The 23,668-nt window shown below is 36.8% G+C and overlaps 1 protein-coding gene across 17 annotated transcripts in view; it reads left to right on the forward strand.

Moving 5' to 3' along the window:
- Positions 1 to 625: 625 nt before the first annotated feature.
- LOC126976064 (heterogeneous nuclear ribonucleoprotein R) overlaps positions 626 to 23,668 on the forward strand; it is a 37,410-nt gene continuing 14,367 nt past the window's right edge. For 8 of the 17 annotated variants that reach the window (XM_050824219.1, XM_050824218.1, XM_050824220.1 and 5 more), the window contains exons 1-10: positions 2,365 to 2,682; positions 3,099 to 3,319; positions 3,568 to 3,679; positions 12,641 to 12,834; positions 16,464 to 16,591; positions 17,336 to 17,577; positions 20,072 to 20,207; positions 21,403 to 21,536; positions 22,302 to 22,373; positions 22,902 to 23,051. In XM_050824219.1, the coding sequence (XP_050680176.1) occupies positions 3,569 to 3,679; positions 12,641 to 12,834; positions 16,464 to 16,591; positions 17,336 to 17,577; positions 20,072 to 20,207; positions 21,403 to 21,536; positions 22,302 to 22,373; positions 22,902 to 23,051 (1,167 nt within the window). In that variant the 5' untranslated portion in view covers positions 2,365 to 2,682; positions 3,099 to 3,319; position 3,568. Of the gene's footprint in view, positions 759 to 2,361; positions 2,683 to 3,098; positions 3,320 to 3,548; positions 3,680 to 12,640; positions 12,835 to 16,463; positions 16,592 to 17,335; positions 17,578 to 20,071; positions 20,208 to 20,702; positions 20,839 to 21,402; positions 21,537 to 22,301; positions 22,374 to 22,901; positions 23,052 to 23,668 lie in introns of those variants that run through there. The other 9 variants (XM_050824210.1, XM_050824217.1, XM_050824227.1 and 6 more) reach the window with 7 other exon arrangements.

Consider the following 23,668-nt stretch of genomic DNA (forward strand, 5'->3'; position numbering starts at 1 on the left):
GGAATGCTATGCAACATGATTCAATTATATCATAAAACGAATTTAACGAAATAAATACCTATATTAGGAAGGCGGGTATACTGCATAATTCTTAAAGGCCTACTTACTTGTTATGTTGTTATCACTAAACAAATTAAAGTTTTATAGAAACCATAACATTGTAATACTCACAAAATAAGGTAGGTATTAAAATGAAAAAGAAAATTATATTTGTACATATTATTAAGATTCCATTTTGATTAACGATTTTTTTTTATAAAATAATGTATGTAGATACGTACGCACATTTGGGTGATTAGAAACGCTCGGCTAGTTTACTATTATAATGTTTAAAATATGCAAAAACTGAACGCCCTTGAACTAATTGTGAAAATAGTAACATCGGGTCAGTGATATTAGGGCAACCATTAGAATAAATACACGTTCCGTGAATAGGGACTAGAAACACCGGATAGGTTTGGGTTCGGATGACGTATGACGTCACTATCAAGATGGCCCCCGTTTTGATAAAGGTAGAGACGACCTACAAAACTACAGACACAATGAATTCGACAATGTGTGCGAAACGTGGGTCATTGAACCGCTGACGCGTTTTAAATACGCATTAAAGTGCCTTATCGCAATGTAGTACGCGGCCGGAGAATGGCGCGGGCATAGTGTGCTATGTATACGTACATAATGTTTGCAAAAATGTATATTTATAGACCCGAGTGTCCGTGACGGATGATTCGCGCTATTTGTAAGGTCCTTACTAATTGGTGAGTCGGTATTCGGTTTTTTTATATAATGTATACAGCCGGTAAGTTGTTATTTGAAATATAAACAGTATGAACTATTTGAATTAAAATTTATAAACATATAATTTGGAGGATATAGAATTACGAAATACAAATAATTCATATTCTATCTCCTGAATATGAATTATTTGTATTTCATGATTTAATTACCAAAATAACCTAAGCAGTGGCGATTGGCACTGGCATTTAAAAATAATGCTGTCTGCAAAACTATGCAGTCTATGGTTATTGTATTATTAGATGTGTCAAACTAGGAAAAATTAGGCACGTCAAATTTGGACAATAGTGTTGTAAGATCTCTATTATTTTGAAAAACCGGTTACCGATGTTTTTTTTTTACAATTGTAACTATATGGATAATAATATGTTGATAACTAAGTACATTATTTTGTTATTACAAAGGTGTACAAAACAATAACTAAATTATAATAATATTAATGACAAGATTTCACCTTGCCGGAAACTTGGGGAGAGTTCAGCTTATACTTTTTTAGCTTTATTGATGTCAAGAAAATGTGAGAAAGGAAGTGTGTCTGGTTTACAGATACACATACGAAATGCGGTTCATTGTAAGCTGAGTATAATATTGTGGGGTACTGAACGATTTTAGTCGTGATGCAGGCCTCGTGTAAGATTCATATTCGCGGTGAAAGGATTGCTTTAGAAGTTTGTCCTTACAAAGCGAGGCACCCGCTGTACTCGTACTACCTATCTACCCGCATACTTATGTATTTTGTGACGGGTACAGATCCAAGTTTGTTACCCATACATGCGAAACGTGAAGGCCAGTTTGCGTATGTGTCGTGAATACATTCAGCTTCAATAGGTATAGTCAGCAGGTGAAGCAACTAAAGCAAGGGGCCATCCATTGCGATTAACTCTTTTATCCCTTCGTTTCCATATCAAAGAGTAATGAACCTTGTTCCAGTATTGGATGTCGTCAATCGACAATCAGTTACCGTGTGATCTTTTCTACCTGATTTAACTTAATTTGTTTAGTGCTTTTCTATTTTTTTGATTAGTGATTAGAATTAAATTCTTATTTGAATATTTGTAAACTCAAGTGTGTTTTAAAATATTCCTTACATACCTACCAAATGCTTTTAGCTAAAGCATAATAACAAATTCTACAAGGTTTTAAAAAAATATTTTTGTGCTTTATTTAATACGTAAAAATAATATCATGTGAGTATAAAAATAATTTTTAAATATTTTATAATAACAAAAAGTAATGTTATTGTAGATGTAATAAAGTAATACAGTTTAAGAAGTGTTTAAAATATTATTTCCAATGCATATTGTATACCTTCCTATTGTATCAGACGTAATTGGAGTACCTAAGTAATCGATTACGATTAAGGCTTAAGTACTTATTTTTTTGATAAGGGTGAAAAATTTGCAAAGAATTGATTTTAAATGTAGGTATTGAAGGTCAGGTAGCATGTCAGTGTGAGTGAATATGCAAGTATGCAGGCGAGCTCAGTGCGACGTCGCCGCTGCTGCACGCCTGCACCGCCAGTTGCAACACCCTCCCCCCTTCACTCACGGCTTCTCGCTCGCCGTCGTCTTGCCGCTAGCTTGTCTCACCTCGCGGCCGGCAGCCTTGCGCGACGCGCCGCGCTCTTTTACATTCAAAATTATTCGCAACATTGCAATTACTCTCTGTGCAATAAATTTTTTTCTTCTTTTCGTCAGTTGCAGTCAAACAGATCACAGAGAGCTTCTTCAAACTTTAGTAATAAATTTAAAGTGCCTTTTAAAAGTTTGAATGCACTCCTCGTTGCATGTTTCGCGCGTCGTTATGAGAACCCCGTACTGGCGGTCACGTTGACGTCGCGCGGTGCCGCCATATCTGTCTCGGTCACCAACTAGCAAAATTAAATAGGTAATTATATTCGTGTGCAGTGTTGGATATTGTTTTATAAACTCAAGTGATATTGTGTTGAGGTGTTTTGAATTTTCCTTAAACTTCTGCATTGTTCCAACTGGATTCTTATTGGAAATAGGCGCGCGCCGGCCGGTTCTTATCGAGTGCATTGCAGTTGCATTCTCAACTTATTGCAGTTTCATATTTGCAAAAGTTTTATGCGCGGAAAGTTACTTTTTACGGAATTATTCGATAGAGAAGAATATAAAACGACTTGTATCTAGTGATATTGTATAAAAATGCAATGATTTAAAATTGACAAGCCTTTTTTTAAACACTCAACTTCACTTCGGTCAATGACCGCGAAGTTTCGCATCTTCTGCAATTAGAGTTGTTCAAGAGTTTATTTTTTAAACCGATTTTTTTATTTCTAGGTGAAGTACCTAGTGAAAGTGTTTCACATCACTAAAATAATGCAATAAAGTTCGATATCCGCGCGTTCGCATTTTAAATTTTTGTTGTACCCGGATGGAATGAGGAGTGTACATTCACATTGTTTTTAATTTTCATATGTTTGAGCATCATTTGTTTTTTGTTTTTTGGACGGTTAGAGAGATTTCATTTTCTTGCAAAATTACAAAAATTGCAAAATAAGGTAAATAACATTCTTTTTCAAATTCTCAAAATATTTACAATTTCGAATAATAAAAATAACATAAGTTATTAATATTTAAAAAATCGAACCATGGCCCCCTTGAATTATATGACATCATCTGCAGATAGGCAGTGAGAGGGCGTGAAATCAGAGAGTAGGCATGAAGTAGTTTGAATATCTTATTTAAAATAAGTGTAAAAAAAGAAATTCACTGGTGTTGTGAGTGTACAAAAATAATAATTGTGCAGAATGGCGGAAGGCAATGGAGAAATATGCATGGAAGAAGTCCCTGGTAAGGACTCAGACATTGGCCGCACACCAGATTACCGCAAACTTATAGAGTATGGCTTGGATCCAAAGGTGAGTGATGGTTATGTTTATATATGATCAATTTAACATACCCTTTAAATAGTGAAAATATTTCCATACCCTTTAAATAGTGAAAATATTTCAAAGAGTGGGAATAAATCAGTTTTGCAATTTGTTCGACAATGTCTGTTTGAGTACTCACATGTGCCGTTGTTATACTAAACTTGCATATTGTATTTAGTACTGCAATAACAAACAATTCCTAATATAATTTAAATATAATTTAAAACATTACTGTTAATATAGAATCCATATTCACAAACACTTCATTAAATGAAGCTTCAATGAATTATTAATAAACTATTTCTTTAGCATACCAATATTCAAAATGATTTTATCTGAACAATATGTTAACTATTATGTAAAATATTAAGGTTGAATAAATTTTTGGGAAAGTAATATTCATAACTTTTTTATTAACAGTTATGCATCTATAGAAATTATGTTTGTAAAATATTAATATCTTATCATGTGAGTAATGGACACAGCAAAACACTAGCATTTTTATCATTTGGCAAGGTTTTGCATTGGCATATCGCTGTGTTGCCATGTCTGCTGATAACCGACAAATGTCCATTATTACTGTTCTGCTTCTGTAAGCCTTTAACATTATCACTTATAATAATATTATGAAATTTTAATGTATTTTTGAGTATGAATTAATAATGATAGTTTACAAATATTACTATATCAGCATTATGTTTTGATAAAAAATCATATCCTGTTATTTGTTTTGTTTTGTTTTTTATGCATTACTGATATTTAATAGTAGTCATGATCTTTTTGTATGGGTTTAAAATGAAACCAGTGTTCTGAGATTTGTATTCTTATAAGAAAATGTTTATAAATTATATCAAATTGGAATGGGCCAAGATTCTAATAAGATTCTTATAAGAAAAATAAAATATGACTTTACAGTTTTTTGGTATTAAAAAGAAAGGAAAATAATGGAGATAACCTTTTTAATATATTCTACTATTATTATTAGCCCTTTGGATGGCATTTTGAAGAATTTTATATTGTTATACCATACCATTTATATTACCAGTATGATATTATCTGAATACAAATAACTGAAATGAGATTAGATTTTTTTTATATATTTATTTATACCAGAGAACTACGAAGTAAGAACGTAACCGATTGCAGTCACGTGACGCGTCAGACAAGTCGTGTCGCAGCTGTCGACGTCAACACCGCCGGTTCCGTACATTTCCCTTGATTAATTGATAGTGCCTACTATTGAAATGTTAAACCTAATATTGATTACAACCATCAATATTCTTCAACATCCAAAACATTGTGTTTTTAAAGAATTTACGTTTAAAAACTATCGTTGCAAGAGCCATGAACTGCCCATTGACATTTCAACCTTAGCTTATGAATCTGCCCAACACTCGAAGTTAAAATAAAAAGTCGACCAATGCCGCATTACTAGTAATGTGAACGTAAAGTTTATCAGCAACCATCCAGTGAGCCCTTTGTATGAGAAAAAGTGACGCGACAACATTTTTTTAAGTTTCAAAGCAGCCATTTAAAAATTCGCCATCCTAGTTTATATTGATATTATATTTTGTTGTAATACCGGCAGTTATAATCCACACTATACATCCACATATGTCTATCTGTGTGTCTGTCTGTGCTATTGCTGTTTATAAACTGCAACGTATCTTATAAGATACAACACGCTGACAAAAAGGCGGACGGGCGGACAACAAAATCTTTCTTCCTACGTTAAAAAGCAGTACCTACCAATAACTGGTCCTTGAAAAACTATTAGTCCAAACGTGGGCATTAGTAAACAATGTGTATTTTAACAAATAACGCTAATTTCAGTAAATAATCCTATAAAAGTATTTGATATTAATTTTACTAATTCAAAATGGTATTTAAATGTTAACTAACCAATTCACTCAATTTTCTATCCCCAAATTAGGCATAGCCTGTAAATACAATTAATATAAACACACACATGTATGTGTATATGATACGTTCATAACTCAGAAACAAACATAATAGGCGTTTATCATACAAACGATTTCATACCTACCCGCATTTTAACACGGTTCAGTAGTAGTCGCACTACGTCCGATCTGAATGCGATCCGTATCCGTGAAAACACGACTCAAAGTAGTTGAACTATTTGTCATCCGATTTCTTTCCTTCAACCGTTAGAAATCGTATACGACTACACCCTACCGTATTTTCACGGGTTCGGATCGGACGTAGTGCGTAAGCGCTCTTAGGGTATTACAGCCCTTTCACGGTGGCGCAACCAGCCACCGCTACCAACATAATGTATACAGCTCTATAAAGAGTTACTCGTCTGGTGTCCGTTTGATTGCGCAACCAATATGGTGGCGCGACCAGCTCGGACTAGTGTTTGTATGGTGCCCACTGAAATATAGCCCATAAAGGCTTAAACTGAGCAGAACATGCCTCAGGCAAAAATCAAATCATGATTCGGGTCTGATTGTCTTAGTTGTCTATATAGTTGTTGGGCCCGAATAATATTCAATAATCTATACTAATATTATAAAGCTGCAGTGTTTGTTTGTTTGAACGCGCTAATCTCTGGTACTACTGGTCCGATATGAATGATTCTTTCAGTGTTGGGTAGTCCATTTATCGAGGAAGGAGGCTATGTTTTTTTTTTTCAAAATAAGGGATCCGTAATAAAATTGCTATTTTGTAACACAAGGTGTAAAATCGAAAACCTATTTTTGCGTGCGCTGCAAAAACTATTGACAATAGAACAAAATGATGTACAGGCTATAATATAGGCAATATTTTATTACTTATAAAACTATCGCGTGAATTATACTTTATATGGCAAAACAACGTTTGCCGGGTCAGCTAGTTAATCAATAAATTGATCATTCAGGATTTATTTATGGACCTTCAAATTTATTGTTATGCCTACAACTCGGTTAAGTCTAGTTAGTAAGTCTTTTTTGTTTGGCGATGTACATGCTTTTACAAGTTGATCTGAGAAATCTCTCAGAAAATGTACAGAAAATGTGTTACGAAATACGGTACAGGTTAATTCTTAATGATACCACAGATTGGGAATAGAGCGACCGCCCTCAAGCTATTAAATTATAAATTGTATGAAATGACTTTGACGAAATTTTATTATTGCTTGCGCTCATTCTTCGCATCTTCAAACTTTTCTAACCATATTAAATCCGTGTTTAAAAAAATATTTCCTTTTGAATAAAAATAGGTATTTGAATTTGCCACAGTTTTGACATACATCCCTCACGCGAGCCCTTCCTAGCAATGTTATTTTAAATACTTTTCAATCTGTTACTGATTCATAGTGAAAAACCGTCTTATTTCGAACCACATTAGCACTCAAGTAAGCATGACTTTTGCATGAAGAGTCAATGTCAAATTACTTAACTGATACGATGAATACTGACAATACCCCTTGTGGAATTAAATTTCGCTAATACACACAATTATATGCGATAAGTGCAATGTAAATATTATTATAAATTACGACCTTACAACCCACAGATATTATCATCAGGTAGGTATTGTTGCTTTCTATCGAGTGATCTTTATTATCAAAAAACAGGTAATCTGTTAACATACAAATCTAGTATATATATAATCAGTATCAAGGTTATATTATGAGCGAAGAGTTTTTGAGTAGTCTGATGTTCTGGATACCGTGATATATTTTATAACTAGTGATGACCCGTTCGTCGATGTGATACCGACCACCATGAAACCCAATGTCAATGCTATTCTCATCAAGACCTTTCCAATGCTTATACTATGGCAGTCTGTACCCTCCGGGCAGTGCCGGTTCGATCCCAGCCCAGACTTCGCGTTGCGGAAAATAGGTTCGAGTTTTTTATGAAAATAAAGGACGAGACGAGCAGGATGTTCTGCTGATGGTGAATGATACGCCCTGCCCATTTACAATACAGTGCCGCTCAGGAATCTTGAAAAACCCCATAAATTCTGAGCAGCACTACAACTGCGCTCGTCACCTTGAGACATATGATGTTAAGTCTCATTTGCCCAGTAATTTCACTAGCTACGGCGCCCTTCTGACCGAAACCCAGTAATGCTTATACATTACTGCTTTAAGGCGCCGTTGTGGTACCCATAATCTAGCCGGCATCCTGTGCAAAGGTGCCTCCGATAGAATCCAGGAGATATCTCGAGGGTTTTTGCTCACTCGCTCTATTGTAGTGCCGCTCATAATTTTTGGGATTTTCAAGAATCTTGAGCGGCACTGCGTGGTAACGGGTAGACCGTATCAATTACCATCAGCTGATCGTCCTGCTCATCTTGTCCCTTATTGTCATAAAAAAGGTAGATTTACTGATCTATTTATTCCTATTTCAAATGTCGCTTTGAGACAATATTTTTATAAGAATTCGTATCAAGTTACATGTATAAATAAAGCGGGTTGCTACAAACCAGGATATTTTTTACAGTCATATGATTAAGAACTGTCTCCAAGTTATACCTATTCTTATTAATAAACGCAGTGTAAAGTTACTAAAAGTTTAATTTTTAACATTTAGTCTAACTTCTTCCTGGCATGTAAGTAATTCTGTACTGATTAAGGTAAGATAAAGGCAAGGTTTTAAACTGGGAATAACTTCGCGTTTAATAATAACAACACAGATTTATACTGGCTCTCGGGGGTGTGAACACAAAGTAACGGTTGATGTGTTATGATTTGAAAAAAGCTGTGTTTTAAGGTCACAGGTGAAAACTTCATCAAGGTGATGTTAATGATGCCAAAGAATATATAATAGTTCAAGTACATATACGCGAATATTAAAAAAATTGGTCTATATTCATAAATACGAGCGTTACATAGCCGAGCGTGTCGGTACAGCCTCACTCAGTACTCACATAATAATGCTCAGCGCAGCTTGTACAAGAGTTAGTTGAAAATACAATTATGTATGATGACTTACTGAAAATATTTTACCACTGGGAGGCTCCTTTGTACAGGAAGCCGGCTAGATTATGGGTACCACAACGGCGCCTATTTCTGCCGTGAAGCAGTAATGTGTAAGCATTACTGTGTTTCGGTCTGAAGGGCGCCGTAGCTAGTGAAATTACTGGGCAAATGAGGCTTAACATCTTATGTCTCAAGGTGACGAGCGCAATTGTAGTGCCGCTCAGAATTTTTGGGTTTTTTGAGAATCCTGAGCGGCACTGCATTGTAATGGGCATGGCGTATCAATTACCATCAGCTGAACGTCCTGCTCGTCTCGTCCCTTATTATCATAAAAAAAAATATAGTCATATTAATTGATTTTAACTTGACTCATACGCTAATTCGTATAGACTCGCTGCGATCGGGCTTACTTAATTGCCGGATAAACAGATTTTAATAAGCGTTTAAATTAAAACTATTAAATTGCAGCTGTTTTATTTTGAAATGTTACCTTGGACAGTACCTCCAAGCGAGCTGACGCTAAAAGCAATTCCTGGTGCAATATTACACCGAGCCGAGATGTTGTGTTGCACTTTTTATCGCTTTATACCGATATAAAACTTAATAACTGGTTTAGTGACCTTTGCGTTACATGCGAGTACTTACTTACAGCATACCTTACCCGAGTATTGAAGTGGAAAAATTTCAAGTTGGCGACGCCGGTGATCTCATTGTGGCGCCTTCGAAGCCATACCAGGGGAACGGGTATGGCTTCAAAATAGAATCGGGTACGCGTCTTGTCTTAGGAATGTGAAGGCTAGCTTTCAGTTGCGGTCTTGTATCAATATTACATTATCTTAATATATATAAATTACATGACACGTTGTTTGTGCGCGATGGACTCCTAAACTAATGAACGGATTTAAATGGGGGTGTTACTTCATGGAGTGCAGTTGAGAGATAGGATAGTTTTTATTTCGATTTGGGACCCAAAATTATTTTTATTTCCTTGTTTTGTGTGGACATGTTTTCTGTGAGAGAATTTATTTGATATTTCTATTTATATCACGGTTCGACAGTTCTGCTGTGAAACAATTTCAATGTTATAACAACAAGGAGCATACGTTAAGAAAAAGTTCATGATGTGAAAAATTATTGACAAATTCATAAAAAAAAAACTTTATTTTTTTATTATTATGTACAGAACAACGTCTGTAGGGTCAGCTAGTACATAAATATAGTACGACAGGCATTCTGTCCATATTATACTATTATATAATATAATATTGACGCACTTTTACACAAATTATCTTGTCAAAACTAGGCATAGCCTGTACTATTGGTACAAGACAACGATATATTTATTACGATATACATACTTAAACATCCATGACTCGGAAACAGACATCCATATTCATCATATAAATGTTTGCACCTACCGGGATTCGAACCCTGGACCTCTAGCTCAGTAGGCAGGGTCACTAACCATTGGTTTAATGGATCGTGAATATGTGCTGATTTTATGAATTTATCAAAAGCTTTAGTAAAAATCTAAACATCTGATAGTACTAGAGTATGAAACAAAAAGGTACTTCTGTATTGTCTTTATAACTATTACCTTTTACTTGGATTACAAAATAAATGTTAGTAGTCGTTACTATTAGTATTACAAGTGATCGTCTTTTCTTTATCATTATGATGAATATCTACATCAGCATATCTCGTAAACGTATCACTAATAAAAGATTTTTTACATCCATATTTGTGAGTATAGATATTTGATTGCGCTCAATCATCACGCTTAAAATTATATCGTTATTGTTCCCTTATGTTATAATGACATCATGTCACGGCAGAACTGTCAAACTCTAGATCAAAAATTTGAAATAAAAAAGGTAACGAGCCAAATAGACTATCTCTCAAGAAGGTGGGCCAAATTGCACACAGTGTACAAAATTGCAGTAAAATCAGTTCAGCAGTTTAAGGGTAGATACGTGTGTAATGGACTTACATATATAAGAGACTAGCTGACCCGACATAATAAAAAAACTCTTGCGAGTACGATTTCGTAAAATCCGTGCTTAGCTGACCTCATTTCTGCGAAAAGAATATTCCTATCAAAAAAAAAATCAAGCATCTTATGGTTTCAGAGATATCGATATGATGAGTCAATACATACATCTATATATATGTTCGTTAGTCTCGCTAAAACTCGAGAACGGCTGGACCGATTTGGTTAATTTTGGTCTTGAATTATTTGTGGAAGTCCAGAGAAGGTTTAAAAGGAATTGAATAAACATGAAAATGTTCGGAATTTAAAAAAAAAAAACAACAAATTTGTTTTTCCTTTGATGTGTCCCTCGTCGTTCAGAAATCAAATTGAAAGAATACTTTAAAATGAATAACTAATTAGAATCTTTGTATCAACTTTCTCAGGAGTTAAAAAAACAAACTTTATTTTAGCTACCTATAGTTCATAGATTAACTACAGTTGATTATGTAATATATGGCAATACAACGTTTGCTGGGTCAGCTAGTCTCTTATATATATATATATATATGAATATAGAGACCCTTAAACAACGAATAATCATTAACCCTTTAACCTTCTTATCGGATTATAATAATTCTTGTATGCCATAAGATGTGGTGAATACATTATTAGAAATGAGATATTTAGTCTTTATTGTACATGTATACCATTAGTTATAGCATAAGTTGAAAGTCGGCATTTAAAAATACACTATAATATAGTCTGGTTACAGTCCTGTTTACCTTGATCTGATTGTCATGTCCCGATATGGAAACCGGAGCGTGGCAAAAGTATCTGCCGGGTCTATCAGGAGATACCACAGAGCACCTTATCTTAGATACAAAATATATACTGAGCATATTTGCGTCTGTAAGACTTTTTCTGTCTTATTAATAAACTCAGTGTAAAGTTACCCCCAAGTTTAAAATTACTTCTCCCTGTCATGCAATTCTGTAGTGACAAAGGCAAAAAGTTTTAAACTTGAAATATCTTAATTTAAATAAGATAAAGACAAAAAGTTTTAACTTGGATCAGTTTACTTTGCGTTTATAAATAACACAGATTGCGTTTTAATTTTAAAAATAAGTATCATATGAAAAATATTTTCGATTGTTTAATATCAAACTTTATCTTATCGTTAACACATAAAAATTCCCTAGTTTGATACAAGTTTGGGTGGCCATAAAGATGTACAATGTGCAATTAGATTAAAATTTAAATATTTTGATGCATAGTTGCATATTTGTATCACTTACTAAAAGTCATTCGAAAAGATATATCTCGGACCCGAGATGAATGGAAGCAAGAAACACGGCCAGCCTTATTTTAGGGTGGTGACCGGCCCATACATAATATACTTCTCAGAACAAAGTTTAACTAACATGAAATATTCGAGAATTTTTAATCATATGTACGACTAGTTGCTGTCTGAGAATGGCGAAGTTTAGAGATGTCAGGCGAAAGAAATCTTTAGTCGTTCTCAATTCGCGATCCCCTGTACTTGGTATTATTGTTAAGGCGACACTAAATGCCTGCGACCTTGAGCGATATGAGTTCACGGCTGCCGGCCCGCCATCTATGTAACAAAGCCAATATTTTCAAAATTCTTGCGTGGAAAACAGTTTGTATGCTTACAATCCTCGTTATTCACTATTAATCTGAATAAATGAACCTACACAAAAAAGTGCAAGCTATAAGAATAACTTTTCTGAGAGAAGTACCAAAAAAAAATGCGTCACGCCATGCCAAAAAACTTGTTTAACTTCAAAGAAAAGTGGTAGTTCAAAAAGGCTCGGCAGTGTTAACTATGACCAACAGCAAGCATTAGCAACCTACAAATAAGACTTAAGGATATGTGTAACAGGATTAAGTAAGTGTTCATAGCTCGGAATGCTATACTTCCACCACAAAACTTGTCTCAAAACACCATGTTTGCGTGTTTTCTGCTTACTCTTCGCCTTAAGCAGAGTTGGCTCAATATTAACCAAATATTTTATAATTTCAGGTAGCAGCCAAGCTCGATGATATTTATAAGACTGGAAAGCTAGCGCACGCAGAGTTGGACGAGCGTGCGTTAGACGCCTTAAAAGAATTTCCATCCGAAGGTGCTTTAAGTGTTCTTGGACAATTTTTAGATTCAAATCTCGAGCATGTATCGAATAAAAGTGCTTATTTATGTGGAGTTATGAAAACTTATAGGTGAGTTTACAATTTTATATAAGACTTAGGCTATGAGGCACATATGTGGGAGGATCTCTACCAGTGGGACGCTCCTTTGCAACGGATGCCGGCTTGATTATGGGTACCACAACGGCGCCTATTTCTGCCGTGAAGATTATGGTGTTTCGGTCTGAAGGGCGTAGCTAGTGAAATTACTGGGCAAATGAGACTTGACATCTTGTCTCAAGCTGACAAGCTCAATTGTAGTGCCGCTCAGAATTTTTGAGTTTTTCAATTATCTTGAGCGGTACTGCATTGTAATGGGCAAGGAGTATCAATTATTACCATCAGCTGAACGTCCTGCTCGACTCGTCCCTTATTTTCACAAAAAAACTGATGATTGTTCATTGCATCCGGTGTGGTTTTTATAATTTGTTCTTTGTCTCCCAGAATAGAATTAAAATGTTATTTTGGATATGGTAAAGGCTGATTACTGCGCTAACGAGCTCTTGATTTTTTTTGGACCGGTAGTGCTGAATATTGGATGTAGTCCAAATCCGTAATGTGGGTCATATTGTAAAATTGATTTGACATCTCGCGTGTTGCGACTAGCGAGCAACCATCTTGTTTAGGCGCAATGCAGACGAACGATTTGGCTTGACTGCAATGAAATACGTCGATGCATTTAAACTTTTAAAGTTACCAAATACAAAATGAAGCCGCAATGGGCTGTGAATATAACTGCGATGGATTATATAATGAAGTTAATACTCGTCTGTACAATAATAATTGATAATAGATCACGATATTTCTCCAAGTTAGTATTTACGTATTATACATATAATCTCCCACACTTTTGCCATCAGGTATACAAAAGGTATTCTAGTTTTGTAATCAATTTATGTTTTAAAGTGATAAACCTCACTACTGGGACTAATTACACAAATAAAATTTGAAAACGATGCGGGAATCGAACCAGCGATCTCTTGCGTTACGTGCGAGTGCTCTCCCGACTGAGCCAACCGTTGGAGTGGCTTCATGAGGTTATCAACTGTTAAGTAGATCCTTAGCTCAGTTGGGAGAGAACTCGCACGGAACACGTGAGGTTGCGGGTTCGAGTCCCGCATCGTTCATAAAATTTTGTTTTCAAATTTTATTTGTGTAGTTTTGTAATACTATTCTTCACCAAAGGCTTCATTTCTCAGCATGTAGTGTCGCAACAATCATGTACATAAAAAAATATATATTGACAATAGTTTGTTTGTGTAGATACGTACGTTATTATATAATATAACTAACATAACTAACGGGTCTTCTAAACATATAATTAATATAGTTTTATATTAACGTCCAGCTTTCGATTTGGTCGAATGGTGTGTACATAAAGCCTGTAAAATCTTATAAATGAAGTTTCTTTTAGACGGACGGGTCACCTGAGTTGACCCTTTCTCCGACGCACAATAAAGTCGAACCCCACTCGCTTTTCAAGCGTTCCGCTTTGTTTAGCGCCGGCGGCTAATGAATATTGCAATGGCTGTGTTTACTTTCGCTGCTTTTGTTTTCCACGTCGTGCAAGGATCGTATGCGGCTTGCGAGTCGAGATTAGATAAATGGTCGTTATACCCGAAGTGATTCAGCGCCCGTGTCAAATTATAATATGTAAAATGCATACAACAGGGCGTTGGCCTTATGCAGTGATACGATGTCAGAAATAATTTCAATGGCTTTGTGGGGTTTATATATGAAATGATTTTTATGCGTAGGTAGGTGTTCAATGTTGAATATCTTTGTGGGTTTTTGAGGGATAATGAGATGTTATTGCTATCATGCATGCAACAGTTTCAATTACCGTAACTGTCAACTAAGCTAAATTAAGAATATATTATTTGATAAGAATTTAAAAAATTCTGGGACGTCATGATTCACTTGGATAAAAAAAGACACTAACCTTAAACTGAGTCATAATATCGAATTTACCAAGGAAAATTATTCATAACGTCAATTAATCTCTATATATATATCGGCTAGTATTTTTATGAATTGAAAGTTAGCAGAATATGTTCAGTTAATATATCCTTTGTAAATCAGTCTGGTTTGATTTGATTTGTTTTTTACTAACCTACTCCAGAGTGGGTAATTTACACATAGAAACTTTTTCAACTATTCTTCAGAGAAGAATGATAAAAAATAGAATTTTTTACAATTCCGAGTTCTTATTACCTATATGCAAGCCTTAAAAAGTGCCTGATCTAATCACAAAGCTAGCAGTGACCGTACGCAATACTCAAATTGCATATAAATTATTTGTATTTGATTTATTTAGCCTACTATCCGTTGGATCTCGAATCTCATCATGCTGGTAGGCTTTCGTTAACAGTAACAGGTCCATAACTCCTACCATTCCTTTGGTGAGCATAGGCAGTTATGATCAATGTTATTTTAAATAAATAAATATAATATTGACACATTTTTTCACAAATTATCTTGTCCCAAACAAGGCATAGCCTGTACAATGGGTACAAGACAACAATAAGTATATTTAATACAATATACTTACTTAAACTTACTTGAATACTCATAAACATCCATGACTCGGAAACAAACATACATATTCATCATAAAAATGTTTGCAACCACCGGGATTTGAACCCGGGCCCTCTAGCTCAGTAGGCAGGGTCACTAACCACTGGGCTAAACACACAATAAATAAAAATAAACTTGTAATAAAATAAAGAAAGATTTTCAATCACTTATTGCACGTCAATCCATTCAACCACTGGGCTATATGAGTCGTTTATTTTATACGCACCTTTTCATTCTTTGCATAGAAAATGTTATCTGTGAGGTCAGGTCGGTAAGTTACATCGTCATAGTTGAGTCTTAAAGGGTGCTTCAGCGAGTCTACTGCAGACAGCACTTGTAAAAATGTTGTCGAGGGTTTTGCGGAGGTGAATTGTGAATGAAGCGACGGCCTCTAAAACGTCCAAAGCCTCTGGTATAGAAATAAAATAGTCGATGCTTAATATAGAAGGTATTAGCGATGCAATATGAACCATCAGTTTTTTACTTAGTGATTATTCTTTGTTAATTGTAAGTTAGTACTTTTCTTTGCCTTTAACCCTCTTATTCATAATGGTCCGCTAACTTTAAACAGCCGCTAAGGAGTGTTTTTTCTCATTCTGACTTAGGCCAATAGAAGAAGACAGAGTGAGAGTTAGCAATGCTTTAAGTTAGCAGACTATTATGAATAAGGGGGTATATATTTAAACCGCTAATAACTTAAGCTTATAATATATATAACAACGCTTCTTGTCATTATTTAATGCTCAAGTTTTCCGAAGTGGTGGTAAATTGTAAATTAGATTACTGTGACATTGGTGTGCAGCCTTTTACGTAAGTGAATAAGTCTGTGGTCTGGTACTAAAAGGGCCAATATAAATTTTTGGTCTAGGGGCGGGCTTTAAATTAATTTCATTTATAGATACAACTGAATTCCGGCTGGGACTTTATTATAGAAGTGTATGTATTTACTCTTGAGAGCTATTTTGTATCTTTTTTAGTGTTATAATAATTAAAGTCACTATTTAGGGTAAAAATTTATATTGGCCCTTTTAGTTATTTTTGAGTTGTGCTTTGTTTTTGTTCACATGTTGTGTGTAATGTTCCAGACAAAAGAGCAGGGCGGGAGTGCAGGGCGCCCCCGCCCTAGCGAGCGCCGTGCCCGTGAAGGGCCCTGATGAGGACAAGATAAAGCAGATTTTAGCGCGGACCGGATACACGTTAGACGTTACAACCGGTGAGTACGGCGACCATAGTTTGTTTTATAGTTTGACAACTTGTCGTTTGACGTCAACACGTCAGTGACGTGGACGGGGTAATAAAGATGTCAGAGGGTTGAGACTGCCGTACCCCGTCCCCTAAACCGTCTGTCACCCCGTGGGACGGTCGTGCACGAAGTTGCCGGACTATAGCACAGGATGTCAGCTAGATGGATTCCATAGCGGCTTATTTTTATGTGCGAGCACTATTTGGTTGAAAGGCGCCGAAGGAAAACGTAGTGACAATACTGGGCTACCGTACCTGGTGATTGTTTCACTGTGACGAGCCACGAGCGGTGCAGTCCTGATTTCGGGACTGCATGGTAGTGGGCGGACCGATTCACTTACCATAAGGTGAACGTCTCGTTAATTTTATCATAATATGGATCTTTATGTAACATGTGATAATCCTTTGATTTGAAGTCAGTCAGGAGGAGATTTACAATTTTGAGGCAAAAACGGGCACTTCGCTCTGGGGCTTATTAGATATCATTAGTGGAAACGCAACGCATAATCGCCTATACACATGGTCCGATTTGGTAAGGCCGAACCATTGGGCGTTTTTCCCATTTTTATTGTTTTTCCTTCTAAGCATATTGTGACATACAGTTAAAACCAATTTCCGATATTTTTTAAACTTAAGATAATAATGACTTAATTAATTCCGGTGTTTAAAACCTTCAAGAATAGTTTTGGTACATGCAATATTTGTATCGCTTCAGGTCAACGCAAATATGGTGGTCCCCCGCCCGGCTGGGAGGGGGGGACACCCGGCGCCGGATGCGAAGTGTTCTGTGGCAAGATACCCAAAGACATGTACGAGGACGAGCTCATACCGCTGTTTGAACGTTGCGGCACTATATGGGACTTGCGGCTCATGATGGACCCCATGACGGGCACCAACCGGGGCTACGCCTTTGTAACGTTCACTACGCGCGACGCCACGCAGCGCGCCGTGCAAGAGGTGAGTTGACCGCTCGCTTCGTTATGCTGGCGGCCATGTTTGATTTCTTTGATGTTGCCGACATGTGTGAAGTTTTTGCGCGGGGACGTTAAATTCTCCGGCGGACTATCTATTTATCGGTTTCCGAGTTAATTTCACCTAATAAACATTGATGATATCATTGTTACTAACAATATAGCTATATTTTTAGTAAAAGTATCGTTCAATACATTATATATTTCATGGTAAAATCATTAACACACTATTTGTCGTAACAACGTCTGATTTTTTTTCAAACTACCCCCATATGTTTGATACATTAGCAAAAACTTTGCATATAGCTAATTATAATTGCTCAATCAAGAGCGCAAAACTTTTCTTTCTTGCTTAGTCCCCAATAATTGTCAATATTACTAGCAAATTACTTTGTAACAGTGAGTAGCGTTAATTAATATATGAATAAATGGCGCTAGATTCTAGCGTATCTATTGATGTTTTAATAGTAACTAAAATGGCGAGCGGCGACAAAATTTTCGTACAACTCTTGTTTAAAAAACTTACAAACTTCAAATGGAGTGACAAATTATATTTTATTCCATAATAATTATTATACTAGTGTTTTTAAATCTTGTTTAACGTTATTATCAACGGAATGTATGTGAATATTATGATAAAATTAGATAATTTTTTATAACATTTAGGCGATGCATAGAAATTGTAAATAAAACACTTTGTTGGTCGATGTAAGTTGTTGTTATCTAGTAATGACGGTATGTTTGTCGCCGCTCGCTCTTAACTGTCAATGTTAGCACACATTGTATAGAACACCTTCATTGAATTGGTAACTAAATTGTGTCTCATGCGAGCTCATGTCTAATTGATTGGTGAACATTAAAATTCTAATTTGACGTCTACTTTGCAGGTGACCGCCGAATGTTTAAGTATAAAGCAAAGCTCCCCCCATATACATCACGACACGATACACGCTTTGGGAATTCGTTTCATTTGTACATTATCCCACCGCCCTCGTGAGTGAGGCTGTATTCACACTTGCGACACGCGCCTGTCGCACGCAGTTGGCGCGTTTTTTTTTTTTTGTAAATATTAGCGTTTATATCATGTGCGAGGTATTATCATTGTCATAATAGGCTAGCAAAGTGTTATTCAATGACCAATTTAATTATACATATTAAACAAGATTATTACAGTGCCATATGACGGGGGGGTAACGTGGTACTTACTCTACCCTTAGGTCATTTAGTAATCAATAACGACTGATATCATATTGTTAATTTATGGGTGTAACGTCATTTTTCTCTTAAAAATACAAAATAATCCGAAAAATTGGTTTGACCTTTTTAAAAACAAAATTGTTATAAATTTAGGTTTAAAAAAATTGAAGACAGCTTCGCTCACTAACATCAAGGGATTATCATATAAAGTTGCTATCCAAATTTTGATGTCTGTATCTTATTATTTATTTGGAGTATTAAAAGTTTTTGTTTTTAAAAAATATGATGATTCCTTGAAATCAAAGTTGAATTCCCAAAGTGTGTTTACCGCTGCGCCTAAAATTTGGGTAAAACATTCATATGTACCGACGTCTTAATTCGTCTCAATTAAGTCACTCTTGATTACCCAGACGCAGGCAAACGCGGCCGTACCACAAATGTCCTTATCTTAACCATTTGCCTTGCCCATGTGTCCGTCACATTTGGGACATCTAGTAATAAGCTTATCATTTAGCATGAATGTTATTTTCCTCTTGAGGATATCACGATATTTCCAATAAAAAAAAATTGCGCCAATCAAACGACTTAAAGGGGGTAAAACGTAGCTTCGAGGTTTAAATAATAATAGATTATTATGAAAAATTCTTTATTCAAAATGTTTTTGATTTGTTATTAAATGTATTTACAGTCGGATACAGTAATGTCACCGTGAGATATCGTGGTGTCCTCAATTTATCGTGTAATCAGTCAAGTTATGTACTAGTGCAATATTAACCACACCCCTGTAAACAGAATAGCCTCGCTTCTCCCGAGTACATCCCAATCTTTATTGTTTGCACCTCGTTCAATTTTATGTTGCTTTCATTTTATTTCTACTTTTTGTTACCATCACCACCATTAAACGCTTATTTTTATTTTCTCTATCATCACACGGTCCACTTACAGGGTTAATAACTATCAATTGGCTTCAGTTTAATAATTCTCTCCGGCTGAGAGTTTAATATGACTCAGGCTCTCCTCTTTGCTCCGTCAAACACTTTTGGCTTAAATCATCTAAAGTACAGTTAACTCATCCACGATTGGCTCTAACCGATATCATCTCACGCCTCGCGCTCGCGTCTTCGCAAAATTCATCCACGAACATGCGGTGTCCGGCGCCGGACGCTCGGACTGTCCGACGAGCGGCCGACCCGACGCCGGAGCGGCCACGAACGACGCACGGCCACATCCGATCCCAGCGAGATCCACTTTTCAAAATTTTTCCCTTTATATTTTTCCCACAGCTCGATAATCACGAAATAAAGCCAGGGAAGACTCTGAGAATTAAGATTAGCGTACCGAATCTTCGACTTTTCGTCGGCAACATTCCCAAGTCCAAAGGCAAAGAGGAGATACTGGAAGAGTTTGGTAAATTAACAGGTAAAGTTCAATCGAATGAATTAAATGAAATAGTTTGTGGTTGGGGTTGAGAGTGCGTGGGGCTTGGTGTGGACCGCTGAGGGTGCCCCGCTTGCGTCCCGCTTGACCCGCCCCTCCCCTCCCGCTCCACCTGCCTTCCCCCGCCTCCCCTGCCCGCTGCGCCCCGCCCGGTTCACAGACAGTTACACTAAACACTATGCACCATTCGTTATTGCACTGATATTTATTGAAAAATTTAAGATATCAACTTTCAAAGTATCGGCAAAGTGTTTAGTGAAAATTGTCTGTCTGGGTGTGGGTGTTTGTAGCCGGCCGGGATGCACTGTGGCCGGCCGTGCCCCACTGCGGGCAAGTTGCCCCACTGGAGGCAAGTTGCCCCACGGAGGGTCGTGCCCCAGTGCGCCCGGCGGGCCCCGCTGCGCCCCGTTCTCTCCAGTCGCGGGGCCCGGCCGCGGCCCCGGCCATTGGCTATTCTCCCTCGAATTGTTCTTGCAGCTGAATGATTATGAAATTCGAAAGGGGAAAAAGATTGGCGTTACGGTTTCCTTTAACAATCACCGTTTATTCGTGGGGAATATCCCTAAGAATCGAGGTCGGGACGATTTGTTTGAGGAGCTTACTAGGCACGCACGTAAGTCCTTGACGAATTCATAATAAGCTCTAAGCGCCGTCGGCCGCGTCCTGCGCGCGCGCTGTTACGCGGCCGCGGCGCTCGTAGATTGCGAACTTCTAGAATATTCGGGCGCGAGACGTGGCACGGCGTGCTGCCTACGGTCGGTACCCGGCTGTATGAAGCGCACCCGCGCTGCGATACATCTGTATGCAACGTTTTTAATTGATGGTTTAAATATAAAATTATACAATAAACAAGCTTTAATGTCTTTATAGTATACAATGGTCGCACGGAGGTGCTTCTAGCGGCGATGGATTGACTCGTAAGCGGCCGCCTATGCCACGTCTCGCTGCACCGATCTGATAATTGGCTTATATCTCGAGAATGCTCACTGGCAATGACTGGAGAATCTCGCTGTTGTTTCTACACTTCTTCAGTATATGTTCTCCTAAGATATTGTTTGAGTTGCTTTATATTGTAGCCTTTGATGTTTGAACTTGCGGGGTTTGTTGAGAGGGCTTTGTTTAATTTAAGCGCTTGCTGTCCTCCGCGTAGTCCTATAGTCGAGTTGTCTGATTTCAGCCGGACTCGTAGAAGTGATAATTTATAGTTCGCCCGATGACAAGAAGAAAAATAGAGGTTTTTGTTTTTTGGAATACGAGTCACACAAAGCGGCGTCCTTAGCGAAACGTAGACTTGGCACCGGTAGAATTAAGGTGAGTGTAGTACGCATTGTGGGCTACGTTATATACGGGGTGGACAATGTTATATACGGGGTGGACTATGTTATATACGGAGTGGACTATGATATGTAGGAGTGGGACTATGTTATATACGGGGTGGACTATGTTATATAAGGGTGGGACTATGCTATATACGGGATGGACACAGGGGCGTGCATTGGTTTTCTAGTAAGGTAAAGAAAGGCACTGTGGATCTAACTAACGTCGTAGTTGAGCTTTGGAATATGAAATGATTGCTTACCGTAGGTATTTAGTGTCTAACGTAAGGAAAAATTTTATGAGTGAATTATAGAACTTTGGTCATAAAATATGGGAACCAAATTAAACTAAATTAATTTTAACCCTAGTGTTATATTTGTTTAGGTACATAACGAGGTAGGCACTGCCTGATTGCCTCTGGATATGCACGCCCCTGGGTGGACATACACAGGATAATCTTAGTTATTCTGAAAAGGGTGGGCTTACGTTAATTCAGAGTGAAATATTTATTTGAATTTTTTTCTTTTCGGAGTGAAATATCATTCTGAGGCAACAAAATGTCTCATAAAATGTACATGGGAGTTAGAATAAAACTATTTAGCGACGTATCGTAGTACATATGATATCTACCTGGACTGCTGGCTGACTTGCTGTGTTGCAACTGAATCAGATATTCGTTCGATGGTTAACGAAAACGATCGCGTTAGTGACTGTTTTACACCCTTATTAGAGCTCATATAAGAATTGTTTTATGTGTAGGTATGGGGCTGTGATATTATAGTGGACTGGGCGGACCCGCAGGAGGAACCCGATGAGCAGACTATGAGCAAAGTAAGTTAATAGAAAATTGGTATAATATAGTCTTATTATTTAGATCATCATGATTGGACTTATTAAAATGCGGTCGATGATACTATGTACTTTTTATTGTCTTATCAAAATAAATGAAGAGGTTTTTACATAAAATAGGGTTACGGTTAGAAGTGAAAAATGAACATTAACGTTGTGCATTTTTGGATATTTTGGATTGGTTGTCAATAATTTCGCACGAATTGCTTTATTTATCAGTATAAAAGTACTTAAGCCATTTTATAAGTAACAGTTTTATAGTTCTTCAGTTCTTCTTTGAGTAATAAGTCGTTTTCTAAGATAAGCAGAAACAACTTGGGAGATATTATAAAAAATATTAAGTTTTCTATTATAATGCCTTAAACGATTCAACGATCTCTTCACCCATATTTATGGTTCCGTATTTTTCATTCATAATTCTCTAAGGCTACATAACGGATTTAAATATAACGAAATAATTTTTTGCCATGTCAAATGTTGATCTGAATGTAACATTTAATCAATATCTAGGTGAAGGTATTATACGTGCGGAACCTTACTCAAGACATCACGGAGGAGGCGTTGAAGGAAGAGTTTGAACGCTATGGAACCGTCGAGCGCGTCAAGAAGATTAAGGACTACGCATTCGTGCACTTCGAGGATCGGGACTGCGCTGTCAAGGTATTTAAAATCAACACGATACTTAGCATTAAACTCTTGCCTGTCGGAACTTTGTCATACTAACGTCTGCATGACGTCAGTAAGCAATCGTAATTTCAAACGATAGCATTGATTTCGGTCTGCGTCAGGCTTGATTATGACTTGTTACTTTTACGCGGAGACTAGCCTACTCGGCAATCATTTGGAAGAGACCGTAACGTCAAAAGGTTGACAACGGCTTCCTACAATAATTCAAAAGTTAGTCATCACGACAGATATTCCGTACCGTTTCAGACTAGCGTATTTTTTTGTGCATGAGGTTGTTTCTGCTTGCGGCAGTCATTGAAAGCATGGTGGAAGAACGAAAGCAAAAAAGGAGTCTCTTGAAACCTCACGAACCTTGAACGAAAACAAAAATCGTCGACCAGTGCCGGAATGAACTTATATTTTCTATCAAGTCTTATTTTGAGATGGTCCCAGAATATTTTTTTTTGTTCAATTTAATCCTTAGAAGACTCCCAAGTTTACGCGTTCAACACCAAAAAAAGTCATTTTTTTCGCACCTCCATGAAGCGCTCGCTTTTAGTCCCTGGTACGAGGGACAAAAGTCGTTTTGTCGGGAGAGCATCAGTCACTTA

Source organism: Leptidea sinapis, chromosome 39 (genome assembly GCF_905404315.1).
Source record: "Leptidea sinapis chromosome 39, ilLepSina1.1, whole genome shotgun sequence".
In the NCBI taxonomy this organism is placed as follows: domain Eukaryota; kingdom Metazoa; phylum Arthropoda; class Insecta; order Lepidoptera; family Pieridae; genus Leptidea; species Leptidea sinapis.